This window comes from Parasteatoda tepidariorum, chromosome 4 (genome assembly GCF_982258835.1).
Source record: "Parasteatoda tepidariorum strain Cologne lab strain chromosome 4, Ptep-v5.0, whole genome shotgun sequence".
Classification (NCBI taxonomy): Eukaryota; Metazoa; Arthropoda; class Arachnida; order Araneae; family Theridiidae; genus Parasteatoda; species Parasteatoda tepidariorum.
In genome coordinates, this window is record NC_141758.1 from 3,005,606 (window position 1) to 3,020,812 (window position 15,207).

Sequence of the window (15,207 nt, forward strand, 5' to 3'; positions counted from 1 at the left end):
CATTTATGCTGGATGATGCTGTCATAAAATAGTAAAATATAGGTCTGAACTAAATAATTTACGCTTAATTAATAACCTAATAATACTTATTAACCTTACGCCAATTCTGTCCTTAATTTGTAAAGAGACAGATTTTCTGGAAACTAAATCCTATCTTGTTTCATAATCTTCTTTTCTCAAAAAAAAAAATTCTTTTATTATAATCTGATATATAATAAATAAATTTTTATTATAATAACATATATATATATATATATATATATATATATATATATATATATATATATATATATATATATATATATATATATATATATATATATATATATATATATATATATATATATATATATATATAATATATAATATATATATATATATAAATATATATATATATATATATAAATATATATATATATATATATATATATATATATATATATATATATATATATATATATATATATATATATATATATATATATATATATATATATATATATATATATATATATATATATATATATATATATATATATATATATATATATACGAATAAAATTTTCTTTCATTTATTTAATATGAAAAACTAACATTAATATGCTTTCCTGAAATATTTAAGAATGACATTTACTTATTATCCATACTACACAATGTTTGTGTATAAGCTCATACATTATAAATGACAGTGTTTAGCCAAAATCTATCCCCATGCATTAACTAACAGCAGACAAAAGAACTTGTGTCTCGTTGACTAATGAAAGAACTTTTCTCATTCCATGAAGGTAGCTATAGTTACAGTAACCACAGTCAATAAACTGAGAAAATGGAAAGGAAAAAGGATCGTTAATATCTCGTTAAAAATTACATTCGAAAAGAAAAAAGATTAAAAAAAAACATCGAATGCAATCAACGTTGAAAACTATAGCATAAGACAATGTCTCAATTCTTCTCAAAAAGTCTCATTTTTTTTCCAGAATTATTTCTATGTGTCTAATAATGCAGGACTCAATGAGCGAAAACACTTATACTCCTCAGCTTAACATATTACTATTAGCACCGAATCTTTAGTTTTGATCCATTGTGAAGCGTTTAAATAATAAAATTTAAGTTTTTGGAAAGAAATAAAAAACGGGAAAAGTTCTTTTATTTTGTTACACGATCAGACGAGACGAAGAATCATAAGACGCATCGTTTTCAGGAGACGTTGTGAGAATTTTCGGGGTGATCGAATTTTGAAAAAAAAAAATTATGTAACCAACCTTTTTTTATTTTCGCTTAAGGTACAAAATATTATTGGCTCCATTTTACACTCTGGAAAATGTAGAATCTAAAACCGTAATTTTATTCTATTATTCTTTTAGTCTCGTGTTTGGTATCTTGTTTATGTTGGAAAGTGGATGAATTTTAGATGGATGATAAAATAGGGGAAAAAATTAATCGTTAAGTTTAAGTAATTTGCTCTGCCACCTGACGCAAAGTTTCAGTTGTAATTTGAATGATCTAGCTCGGTTAGAAAGTAGTAAATATTTTAATTGCAAGATTTTGCCCATATAGACACGAAAACGAGTTTATCAAAACGTTGACACCCACAGAGAAGCCTCCCCTGACTGTATGAAGAATTGTAAAAAATAGTTTTGAACGGAGTTGCGCGATTTTATTTTTAAAAATGATGAGTGAAAATGATGGATTTAAAAAACGTGTCCACACAAACATATTAACCTTGATTTTTTTAATGTTTTAAGTCCGTTATTAAAATTTATCTTTCAACGAATATTTCTTCCTATATTTTAAAATGGATAATTACACAAGCCCGCAAAATTGAAGTTTTTGAAAAATACAAGAGAAGTTACTGTTGATTTATATGTTATTTGATGCGCTGATTTCGAAAATGACATTCATTTTCCCCAATCACATCAGGATTTCTTGTAAAATCGATATTAATGCTTTTACTAAAATCCTATTTGGCAAGGAATTCTCTCAAATAATTTTGCATGTACTATCCGGTAACTGTTCTCCTCATTCATTTTGATTTATGTAAAATTTAATCTTGTGAAAGAAAATTGATTTTTGAGCTATCAGCTAATTTTTTATAGGTTAAAGTGAATAAAAAATACTGTTACCAGACAGCACAAGTCACCTCGGGTCGAGAGAAAAACAATAGGTTCCTTGTGCTCAAACTTTTTACATCAGTTTCTAGAAGAAAATCACCAACATACCATTTTAATTTGTTTTCATTAAAAAAAACTTACATAAAATTGACGATTGACCAAGAATAGCAAACATTGTGTATGTGTACATGAAAGTTTGAAGCAAAAAACAAAACAAACTAAAAACAAAACAAGCAACAACAAAAAAGCGAAAAGTTTCTATTTAAGTACATACTCGTTTTCCTCTGAAATTTATTTTTGATGATCTTCTATTATGCTTAATCTCAGGTCTATACCGAGCTATCATCCAACAGTAGTCAGCGAGCATGTTCTTGTCCCATCTTCCTTGATATTTACGCTCTATATCTCTGATATCTTGATGGAACCTTTCCCCTTGTTTTTCGCTGACCACTCCTAAATTTTCAGGGAAAAAGTCCACATGTGAGTGAAGGAAATGCATTTTTACACTCATGGAGCAACCCAACGTTTTAAATTTGTCCAGCATTTTCGTTACAATTTCCTTATAATCAGGGTCCTTGTAATTACCCAGCATCTTTAAAAGCAACATCTTTGAAAGCAACCTAAGCTTCTTTTTCCGTTGTTGTCTTGTTAGTCTCAAATTCTTTGTCTTTCATGAGTTTGCGGATATCTCGACCAACAAATATTCCTTCTTCCAACTTAGCTTGGGATAAACTTGGAAACTTTTTGCACAGGTATTTGAAACAATTGCCATCTTTACACCTAATTTTACATGTAGCGGAGGTAGCAATACTTTTTTCGGATCGACTAAGCTGTTTCGAATAACATTCTTGGCGCGTGGGTCAAAATTTTGTCTTTTCGGCCATTTTTTTTTTGACCCAATGTTGAGTCTTGTCACGGCTGTCCCACTCACAAATGAAATATGGGTATTTTGTAAATCCACCTTGTTGACCAAGAAGCATGGAGACAGCTTTAAAATCACCGCAAATGATCCAACTGTGTTCGATATATTTTATTTTGTACAGGACGAGAGCCAGGTTTTCATAGCATTCTTTTCAATACACTGAGTGTCCAACTGGTACAGATTCATACTGGCTCCCATGATGAAAAAGAACAGCTTTGAGGCTTCTTTTAGATGAATCTATAAACAGCCTCCACTCATCTTTGCAAAAGATAATAGTTATTTTTTATCTTAGATCTCATTTAGGTCCCAGAAATTTTAATTAATGAATAATAGATAGAAATAAATAGCAACAGATAGAGAATAATCACACTTTAATTTCAATGAACTACTGTAAAAAGTAATTTTTATGGAAAGCAAAGATAGTGAAAGATGATAGTAATTATTCGAAAAAGCAACCTAGAAAAATCCCATTGAGAACCGCAACAGATCTACGTTTTCCTAATCAACGGAATAAATAGTGACAATGTAGTTGTGCACTGGCCGCCTTTACCTTCCAGGCGAGCTCATCCATCTGTAGTTTTGTCGGTTTCCAGCTGCTTATGGAGACCGAACTCCAGTCCAACAAAATGACAAATTAATGCTCTACATTATCAGCACTCACAAAGTAAATAATTTAGCTGAATTAATTTTATTTCAGATTAGTTGCTTGCCCTCGTCTCACATTGGACTAAAGTCATTTTTAGAGAGGAAAAAACAAAACATTTGATGAAAACTCACATTTTGATTGAATTTATTTCACTAAACTGTCTGAGAAATAGGATCGTAAACTTTATTCTGTGTAGATTATTGTAATAAAACAGCCGTGAAATATAAAACAAAATAAGTTTTTATAGGAATTTGAAATTTCTGGCTGTCTATTTTAAAATATATAAATGCTAATGACAATTTAAATTATTAAAAGAGAGCAGAATCTTCGCTAATAATTCAATCTTTCTGAGGTCTTATAAATTGGTTTTCAATATTATAAAAATGTAAATTTTTTTGCATATTTCGGCGCATTGAAATAAAATCATACTCAGCGACTGAGTTGTAAAAAAGGATTAGCCACGCTCTAATTGAAGCTGTTCACATATATTTCTATACACGTATCATTAAAGAAAGGGGAGAAAAAAACAAAATTAGCAAACCAACCTTGTGGAATCAGTTTCAATAAATTTTGTCATTTAAAACTAGTTCTAATACATTTAATCTATCGTATCTTAAATTATGGGCCGTTTTTTTATATAATCGTAACCGTGAATGCAAGAAAATGCTCACTTTCACCGGTGAATGTCAACAATTACGTTATAGCTTTGGTGAGTGTACGAAATATTTCTTATACCCCATTTGAAATTCATTTATTCGTTGATATTATTATATTTATTCGATATTTTACCATTCAAGATTCGCTTCGTTGTAGCTCCCACTCATCTCTATAATAAATCGACCAGATTTATAAATCATGATTTAAAGACAAATCAGTGGAGCGTCCTTAAAAATTTTTTGTATTTGAGAACGCCCATATATTTCTCGATTAATTTCTCTGCGCAACTAAAGTGAACCAGATGGGTGAGTTTTTCGAGGTAAATATATTTCAGGTTCTCACTCGCACCTCCGAGAATTCGCCTACACGATATTTACAGTGTTAAAAGAAATTAGGTTCTATTTTTATTTATTATCAAAAATAAATTTTTTCTATATTTATTTTACTGTTATCGCCAAGTATCAAAAAGTTCCGCTCTCCGGAAAAAAAAATCTAAATTTATAGCATTGAATTAGCATTAAAGATGCTTAGAAGAGATTTCCCTTCATAAATCTCTAACCCTTGATTAAAAAGAAAATATATTGCAACATTTAAAATAACTGCCAAAAAGAAACACTAAAATGACCAAAGTAAAGCAAAGGATGGATTTTGTGAATATCATTCACGAATTCAACACTCAGCGGCTCCACAGTTTTGACAGTGCTTTTTTGAGTGCTTCGCTTCTCTTCGTCCACTTTGAAGCACTTTTCTGATTCAACTATAAAATAATAGGCAACAAAAAAGAAGAATATCAACCACATTTTATCGACAGTTAGACTCAACAAAAAAATGGAGTGATAGCGCTGAAGATAACAGTCACAAATTCTCAAGAAAATAAAGTTCGAAATATCTAATAATTTGGAAAAACAAAACCATTTATTATATTGCTCAAAAATTCGCAATTTGCTTATCTCTCTCCTATTCTACAAAATAAGTTTTATACACAGATATAAAAACAAACATATGAATGGAATAAACAAATATATAAATGGAAAATCGAAGGAAAAAAAAACACTAAGATATCGGTTTTCTTCCGGGAATTATAAACAATCTAAGCGGGTCATACACAAAAGAATATTTTTCAAAATAAAATATATGTGAGCTATTCGAGAAACTGAAAGAAATATCCATGGAATTGAAATACTAAAATACAATGGTATTTTTCTAAGACATGTATCGATCGGAAAAATAGTCAAAATAGCTACACATTTTAGAAAAGTAAACTGTAAAGTCTATTACTGTGGTTTCTAAGATGTTTTCAAGACAATATCTGACGTCAGAATAAAAGACGAGAAAAGACATGATTTCCTTCAGAAGAAAAACTTTCCTTCCTAATTTACTATTGGATATTTAGAAAATTAGTTTCCATTTCCGCTCACGAATAAACAGACCCATCGTTTTAAAAGGTCAGTTTTGCCGTTATAAATACGGCCAGCTGCTCCTTTAAAAAAGTATTTCTCATTTCAATGTTGGAGGAATCTGTCAGAATTTGTAAGGTGAGTAGAGAATTTTAATTCATGTTCTTTTAAGCAAAGGCAAAATTGATCTCTCAATATTAAAAAATCATCATAAGCGCAGTTTTAGGGGTTCAACTTAAATTTTACATTTCGTTTTGCTTTGCAAAAACTGAGAAATTTAGAAACTTGAAATTACGCGCAGAAAAATGTACAGAGAGTACAATGGAATGAAAAAAAATTAACATTCGATAATTAGTTCAAGAATTTAGTAACTTATTATTGTATTACTTGTAGGGGGGGAAATTTGGTGCGTAACTTTTTTGTGTATTCCTATGTGTTAGCCGAACTACTGCCCGTTGAAGAGCAGCTACAGAGTTGAAATTTGACGGTCTAAAAAACAACATTTATATTTAATTGCGTAACGTAATTCTAATTTGTTAGAAAGTTATTGTAATTTTAAGTTTTTTGTTCATGAATTTTTGCCATTTTTTTGCTATAAATAAGATTATTTATCCCTTGTTGAAGAAAAATTTATCTCTCTCGAGATTTTCATTTTAAAAGCTCGCTCTTGACTCGATGACATAAGTATCAAGAAACAAAAATGAACTTAACTTTAAAAAAAAATAAAAAAAGTGAGAAATTAGATGTTGCCATACATAACTTTTAACATTTGTATCGATATTTTAAAAAGCATGAAAAAGACTAAGAATTAAGCGACTGTATCAGGATATAATGTTATTATTATATATTGTTAACAAGTAAAATTTCTTCGCATTTATTGCTTCTTATAGTGTCCCCCGGTACGTTCCTAATTTTGAATTATTTTTTTTTTCGAATTCAGATGATTATTTTTTAAATTCTGATAATGATTGTTTTCATGAGGATTACCATATTAAAAAATGTGCTTACATAAAATTATAATTACTGTATATTTCATAAACAAAATTACCTTTATTTATCGATTTTTAGAGGAAAAAAACAATTATAAATGAGAAGCAACAGAGCAAAGTGAACAGAGGACGGTGACTCCTAGCCTTTTTAAATATTTTTAAAATTATTTCCTTCAAGCAATTTTTTAAAAAAATTTACTATGAAGTTATTAAATTTTAACTGATTAATAAATAATAACGTGTTATCGAATATGTAATTATTAATATGAAAGTAAAACATAAAGTAAAGTAAACCATACAAATTTGAGATCTGCATGATGATAGTCTTCCAAAACAAACAAATAAATTTATATCTGTACAGTGCGTAAAAAAGAAAAAAAAACATATCAAATGATCGGATCTGTACGTTCTGGGATTCATTCTCAAAGGTTCAAGAGGGTGACCTCGAATATGCTGATTAGTTAATGCAGACGATATTTTAAGTTACGAAATAAGACACAAAAACGAATTTTCTGTAAATAAACATGTCTTTTTTTTTCCCGACGGATTTTAATTACTGACCCCCAAAATAGCGCAATCTTGGAAATAGGGTCCCAGTAGTTTGGTCAGGCTCCAAAGTTTGGACCCCTTAATGTTTATTTTACCTTTCGTGTATTTCGCCATATGTCGAGATTTTTTTAAAGTAAATTCCAGAAAATTTGCACACAATTACAAAATTTGTTTATCCAAAGATAATTCCGTACAGAAAATTTATTTTAGTAAATATTTATTATTTTATGCAACAATATCCGAAACAATTTTGAATTGTACGGACACAATTCCTTACATCATTTTAAAGTATGTGATTTTAGATAGCAAGATACGACATTTGAGCTGAATCGGTTGAATGGTTCCTGAGAAATCGAATTTTAAATATACGACTTCTTAAAAATTCGATTTCTCAGATTCGATTTATGTTCTTGCATATTATAATAAATCCAAATTATAGGCATTTACCAATTTAATGGAAGGTAATTTCAAAAAAGGATACTTTTCAGCTTTTTTTCCTATTAAAACGTAAACATTTTGACTATGCAAAGTAAGAAAATATTTCAGCATCAGAAGAAAACAGTTTTAAGTTATCATATAAAGGAAAGTTCAAAGGAAAGTTGTCCCAAGTAATTCTGAATTTCTTAATAGCTGTAAAAAAATCTGTTTTATTATTACAAATACATTTCAACCTAAGAATTTGATTAATAAAAATATTTTTTAAATTTTGAAGTATAAATTGGAATTAAAATGCATTTAACTAATAATATTAAACTTAAAATATCTTCTTTTATTGTATAATCTAATTAAACTTAAAACTGCAAGTGGAAAAGATTGTCTCATATATGATAGAAAGAAGGAAGGTTAATAAGCGTAGTTCTGAGCGTTTTAAAGTCAGCAAAAATCAAACCATGTCTGAATTTGTATCTATCATAAAGATACCTCAAGATTGAATCGAGTTAACATGCTTTATATACTAAGGAATTTTTATCTAATATTTGTAGACATGCCACATTACACCAGAATTTTTATGTGTTAGAATTCGATGAGCGAATACCACTAATTGATTACTGCTGTTCATTTTATATTTTTTCGCTCATTATTATTTTTTTTTATTGGCAAGGAGAATTGTTGTATTCACTTCAACTAATATTAATTCGCCGAGTTTATAGTAATTAGTAAGTATTAGGTTAACCGTTTGTCGTGAGAATTGTATAAAGTTCACGGTTGTGTGTGTGGACTCTCCTGTGTTGCTATTAGCAATTGAGTGTGTGTAGGATTCCATTGTATGTAAATGGTACTGAGAAGCATCAGCGAGAGGAGGACAAAGTGATCATTTCAATATGATCCTGGTAGTCGTATTCATCGCACGTCCCCTAAGAGTAGAAAACGTCAACACCCAATCTTCATCTATCAAATTAGGTACATCAAAATTAAATATTGTTATCATATCTTATATACTAGTGAATAGATATTTAATATTTGTAGTGGTAGTTACGCCATAAATGTATTTTGTTTATTCGAAAGAAACAAACAATTATCAAGTGACATAAATTACTTTGTAATTGTTTTTAAAGGCAACTGCATCAGTGCATTGGCAGATCCTCGAAAGCGAAGTGGCCACATTCCCTACAGAGACAGCACACTCACAAAACTACTGGCCGACAGTCTGGGAGGTAGCGGCTTGGCTTTGATGGCAAGTTCCTTGGATTTTACTTTACATTTCATGTATACACATTTGGTTTCATAGGGCGGTTTACTCACGGTGTTAACTGATATCGTCTAATTTAATTTGGAGTATTCACCTTACACTCTAATTGAATAATAAACAAACTTTCCAGAAATCTCTTAGTGATAATGATTCTTTTTGTTAATGAATGTTGTTGTTGTTACTTTACGTCGCGCTAGAGCTGCACAATGGGCGATTGGCGACGGTCTGGGAAACATCCCGAAGGATGATCCGAAGACATGCCATCACAATTTTGATCCTCTGCGGAAGGGATGGCACCCCCGCTTCGCGTTGTTAATGAAGTGACAAAAATGATTGATAGTACAGACTCAGAAACAGTTGTGAGCAATCATCGAAAAGTTTTAAAATCTTCTTATTTATTTATTTAGTGATATTGAAAAGTATATAACTTTCACTAAGGATGCTTGGATTTATAAGTCTAGCACTGCATGCTCTCTAATGCTTTTCGCCAGATAGTGTATTCTGTAACTGTATAGGGCGAAAACTGGGCTAATAGTAATATTATTATTCGTTTTGTAAAGTATGAAATTGGCAATAATCAGGTTTCAGCCGAGATGGTTCAGAGGATACAGCATTCGCCTCCCAATGAAGTGAACCGAGTTCGAATCCCAGCCATGACTGATCGATACGAATTCCGCACTCTGCTCGCACCAAGGACCCCAGTGCTGACGTAAAATATCCTCAGTGGTAGATGGATCATGGGTTAGAGTCCCTTTGCCTTTAGGCTAACCGTGGTAGGTTTTCCTCTTCATGTAACGCAAATGCGTTCTTCCAAAAAATTCTCCACGAAGACAAAATTCCTCCCAATATTCGATCTAGGAGTTCCCTAGTCTTCTGGATTAGGTTCGAAATCGGCAATGCTTCGGAGTTGAGCATGGGCAGTCGCAAATTCAAAATTGGTTCAACGATGGTTATAAAATAATCAATTCCACATTTTTTTAAGCTTTTTTGGATTGTCTGGAGTAGATTATAAATCAAAATTTTACTATGAATATGAGAGTAAGGAAACATTGCCCTCGACAAGCATCTTCCAAAAAGCCTATCTATTCACACCAGTGTATCAAAATGTAAAATTGATTTTTGAAACCACACCTTGAAAAAAAGTTCCACATAATTTCCAGAAGTTTTTCTTTGAATTTCCTAAACATTTTAATTTCTTTATCACTAAAGAGAAAGTGACTTTGAAATAACTTGAATGTATAATATTTATTTACAATTCCTAATAAGTGTAAATATGTAAATGAATATCTGAACAGATCGCCTGTGTATCCCCAAGTCGAGCGAATCTCGCCGAGACTATAAACACTTTGAGGTACGCATCGAGAGCAAAGAAAATCAAGACGAAACCAATGGTCAGAATGGTGAGTAGCTCTTTTTTACTCTGATTTGGCTTCATACTCAATTAAGTGAATATTATCTTAAATGACAATTTTATTTATAATACCTTCAGAATCGTCTGATATGTTGTTATATAATAATTAGATAAATTCGAAAGTAGAAGTGAACTGCCGTAATGGAAGGGTTAAGCATTAAAACTAAAATACAGCTCTAAATTAATATTAAATCGGCATAAATTGAAGTATAAAATTAAAACAAAATAAAGAAGAGATTGTTTACTTAACATTATTATTTTTAATTTCTGTCGGACTTATAGCTGAGTTTATTTTCACTCTTCATAACCCACGCGAGAAAAGGATAAAATTCAGAAATTTATATACATGTACGTTTTAGCGTTCATGTTTACGACAGCTCACTCGCTTGGTATTTCCTCGATTCTTCGTCGCCAACGTTAAAAAGAAATTTCATCGAATTTTCAGTATAACCGTAACAGAAGTGATGCATAATCGATACATAAGTGTAATTGTTTTAAATAATAAAATAGATCAGTGCTATAAATATTTTTTTGCTTCAAAATTTTAAAACTTTTATCATCTAAAACCTTTTTTATTAAATTCCAAAATAAAAATGTAATTTGAAATTGTTTTTCTAAGTTAAAAAATATCTCCTTCATAATTAAATTTCAATTTTTTTCCTCCCCCTCTGCAGTGAACTGTGAGATGCAGTTGCCTTTCATGAATTACTGCACATGAACTACTAAACATGAGCACCGAGTACTGAATCCATAATTTTAACACAGATCCAAATCTACTTGAACACAATTCATGGATTAGACTTAACGATCTAAATATTTTAATTCGATGGCATGAAACTCTCAATGATCACAAATCGATTTGTGTTTTGAATGAATTGATTTTAAGCAACTAATTTGATTTATTGATTATGGATTCGAGCAATTTGTTTAGATCTAGAGACTAAGAGATCGATTTTAATAGGTTAAACAGATTAACTTTATTAGAATCGATTCAATAATACATTATCTATTTACTACGCGTTATCCGTTTTTATTTTCCGTCCAACATGCCAAATCACGTGATTTGTGTTTTGTATTTTATAGGACCCGAGAGAACAGCTGATCATAAGCCTGAAGAGGGAAGTTCGGGTGCTGAGAATGGAAAACAGCTTCTTGAGGCAACAGGTGAGGATGAAACTGACACGATGTTTTGTGGCTGTCATTATACAAAAAGATTCTCATGAAACAGAAACAATTTAATTATTAAAAGTTATTCTCTGATTAGAAGCCAACGCTGTTATACTACACAAATATTTAAAAATATATGTTACCTTGAATGACCGAAATCAAGAGAATGTCAACTTTCACCGGTGAATGTCAACAATCGTAAAGTCGCTTCGGCGAATGTCAGAAATATTTGTTACAACTGATTTGAAATTAATTTATTCGCTGATGTTATTATATTTATTCTATATTTTAGTATCTTCTGAAGATAGATTAAGTGAAACATCAGTGTTCGGCGTACCGGTTAAATGCATGCAAAGACCTTGACCTTACAAAAACGTTGATGTAGACCGAGCAATGGCACTTAATTAGACCTAAGATATATTTCAGACATTTACCAAAGCTACTCTGTGATTGTCAACATTCACTGGTAAAAATCAACAATCACCAATTTCGGTCATTTACAGTAATCTATGCAGACACACCCACATTATATATATATATATATATATATATATATATATATATATATATATATATATATATATATATATATATATATATATATATATATATATATATATATATATATATATATATATATATATATATATATATATATATATATATATATATATATATATATATATATATATATATATATATATATATATATATGTTCAAAATGAAGAAAAAAACAAAGAAAAATAATAGACAAATGAAAAAAAAGGGGGGGAAATAATAAGTAAAAAAATAACGAACAACAATATATATATTATTACTGTATATATATATACATATATATGAAAGGGTAGCAGTCATGGTGAGTGATGTTAGGCCACGCAGATAGCAGTTGGAAGGCAAAAAATATTTTATTAGCTTCACATAGTATATTTAAGACATTTTCTAGCAAAGGCGGAGCTCCAATTCGCACTCAAAAACTGTGTACTTAAGTTTTTATCTTAGGGAAAGTAGCAAAGGAATTTCCCTCTATTTTGTTATATTTGAGGGGAAAAGGGAAGTGATAAGGATTACTATTGGTTTATGAAAGAAATCTAGCGTTTCCCACACAGTGCATAGGGAGATATGTCCTGCTCTTAATTAAATGCATAGTTGAGCCAAAAATAGATTTAAGAACAGGATGTGGCTGTTAAAAGTGTGAGAAAGTATTTCAAATAGAATAATTAATCAGGAATAAAGTAGGAGTTGTTTTATAGCAAAGAAACTAACATAAAAAGATTAATAGAAGCTTTTAATGTTACATATATATAGCACAAAGAGAAAAACGAAGAAAATTAATAAGTTTTATTAACTGCTCATAAGCTGCAAGTATATAGAACTCATAAAATAAGCTAAAATATTGAGAAAATATGGAAAATAATAAAAAGTACTGACAAGAGAAGAAAATTATTAAAAATTACTTTTCAAAAGTATTTTAAAAAAATATAATTTTTGATATCCACGATTATATCCGCAAAAAGGAGTGCTTTTTGCGGATATAATCGTGTGGGCTGATGAAGAGATTATATCTTTTCTTTGTTTTGTTTTCCGGATTTTTAATTTCTTTCTTTCTTTTTTTTTAGATATCAAAAATTATATTTTTTTAAATACTTTTGCAAAATTATTTTCAATAATTTTCATCACTTGTCATTACTTTTTATTATGTTCCAAATTTTCTCAATATTTTAGCTTATTTTATGAGTTCTATATGCTTGCAGCTTATGAGCAGTTAATAAAACTTATTAATTTTCTTCGTTTTTGTTTCATATATATATATATATATATATATATATATATATATATATATATATATATATATATATATATATATATATATATATATATATATATATATATATATATATATATATATATAAAGGGTAGCAGTCATGCTGAGTGTTATCAGGCCACGCAGATAGTTGGAAGACAAAAAATATTTATTAACTTCACATAGTATATTCAAGACATTTTCGATCAAAGGCGAAGTTCAAATTCGCACTCTAAAACTCTGTGCTTAAGTTTTTATCCTTGGGAAAGAAGCAAAAGAATTTCCTTCTATTTTGTTATATTTGAGGTAAAAGGGGAAATCTTAGGAATTACTATTGGTTTAAGAAAAAGGTAGCGCGATTTCCATAAAGAGAAAAGGGGGAAAAGTATTTACGTTTAATTATGCATACTTAACATTCGAAATAATCAACACCGTTCTGATATAAACATTAATAAGACTATCAATAACCTGGAATTGAATCATTTTAGAGTGCATAAATTTAACAGTGTCAAAATTAATATTTTAGATATTGTAGAAGATTTAGATTTAAGACTACAGAAAGAAAATTACTACATGCTTTTATACAAAACAATTTTGCCGTATGGGCTAAACGATACCTTCCAACATACACAGATTAACTTTACTAACTCCTCAACTTATTCACTTTTTCATATGAAAGATAAGCGTACAAATCGAAGTAAACGGGGTTCAAGAAGTAATAGAAACTCTCTTAATAGTGACAAATTAAATATAAATTTTCTTTCTAATATGGAAAAAGATTTTAATAAACATTATAGCATTAAACCAATTAAAGATTTCGTCTTCTCCCTTAAGAATTATGATGTATATAAGTTCTACGATCTTATTATTAACTTTTCCTATATTAATTTACATTTCAAAATTCTTTGCTTCGATCTTATAAAAGCCAAAATGAGCAAAATTTCGCCAAATAAAAAGAAAAGTTTAGATAATTTATATTTCGTTATTAACCTTCAAAATCCTATTTTCTATAAGATCAAATTTCACAACATTTTTGAAAATTTTAAAGCTTTATTTTCATTAAAAGATTTTAACATAATTAAAAGTTTTAAATATAATAAATCTCTTGGTAGAACTATATATAATTATAAGCAAACATTTAGGGATTAATATATCCGATTATGATTGTCACTGTGAGGAAGAGAAATATTTTGGTTTTGTTGATAAACATCATAAACATATTATTACTGGTAATTTAAATATTATAGAAAACTTGGAACCTAGGAATTTAATGATAAAAGGCACAAAATTTAGACCCATTTACCATATATCAATCAATAAAATTCTAAAATACTTTCTTAATAATCTCAATAATTTTTGTTTGAAGATATCAAACAGATTCTCTTTACCTTTAGGTATGCTAACAGAATGGAAATGTGGTGTTTATTATTACTTTAAAAACTTTGTTTTCAATAATAAGGATAATTTAAATAAGAGTAACAATTCAACAAATTTTTTAAAACTGTTCAATCAATTAAGCAACTTCAAAAAAAAATTTTATTACTCCCATAGACAAAGCTAACAATAATTATGCTATATTCTGTAAAAAATTCTATGCTGAACTTTTAAATACGGAATTAAAAAATAGTAAAAATTATAAACTTAGTAATTTCAATAATAATATTGTCATTAAAAATTTTTAGCTTGTTATAAGAGATTAAAAATTAAAATTAGCAATATACAATTTTCTTACTTAATTATCAGTCCTAAATTTCATAAAATTCCTGTAAAATTTAGAGCTATCACATGTGGATCTAATACTTATCTAACTAAACCTGGCACCATTTTCTCTAACTACTTAAATAAAATTAATAACAATATTTCG

The 15,207-nt window shown here is 29.0% G+C and overlaps 1 protein-coding gene across 3 annotated transcripts in view; it reads left to right on the forward strand.

Annotated features, from left to right (window-relative positions):
- LOC107444496 (kinesin-like protein KIF12) overlaps nucleotides 1–15,207 on the forward strand; it is a 104,060-nt gene that overhangs the window by 63,785 nt on the left and 25,068 nt on the right. For all 3 annotated transcript variants that reach the window (XM_087160518.1, XM_087160517.1, XM_087160519.1), the window contains exons 9-11: nucleotides 8,828–8,946; nucleotides 10,257–10,361; nucleotides 11,456–11,536. In XM_087160518.1, the coding sequence (XP_087016644.1) occupies nucleotides 8,828–8,946; nucleotides 10,257–10,361; nucleotides 11,456–11,536 (305 nt within the window). The remainder of the gene's footprint in view (nucleotides 1–8,827; nucleotides 8,947–10,256; nucleotides 10,362–11,455; nucleotides 11,537–15,207) is intronic.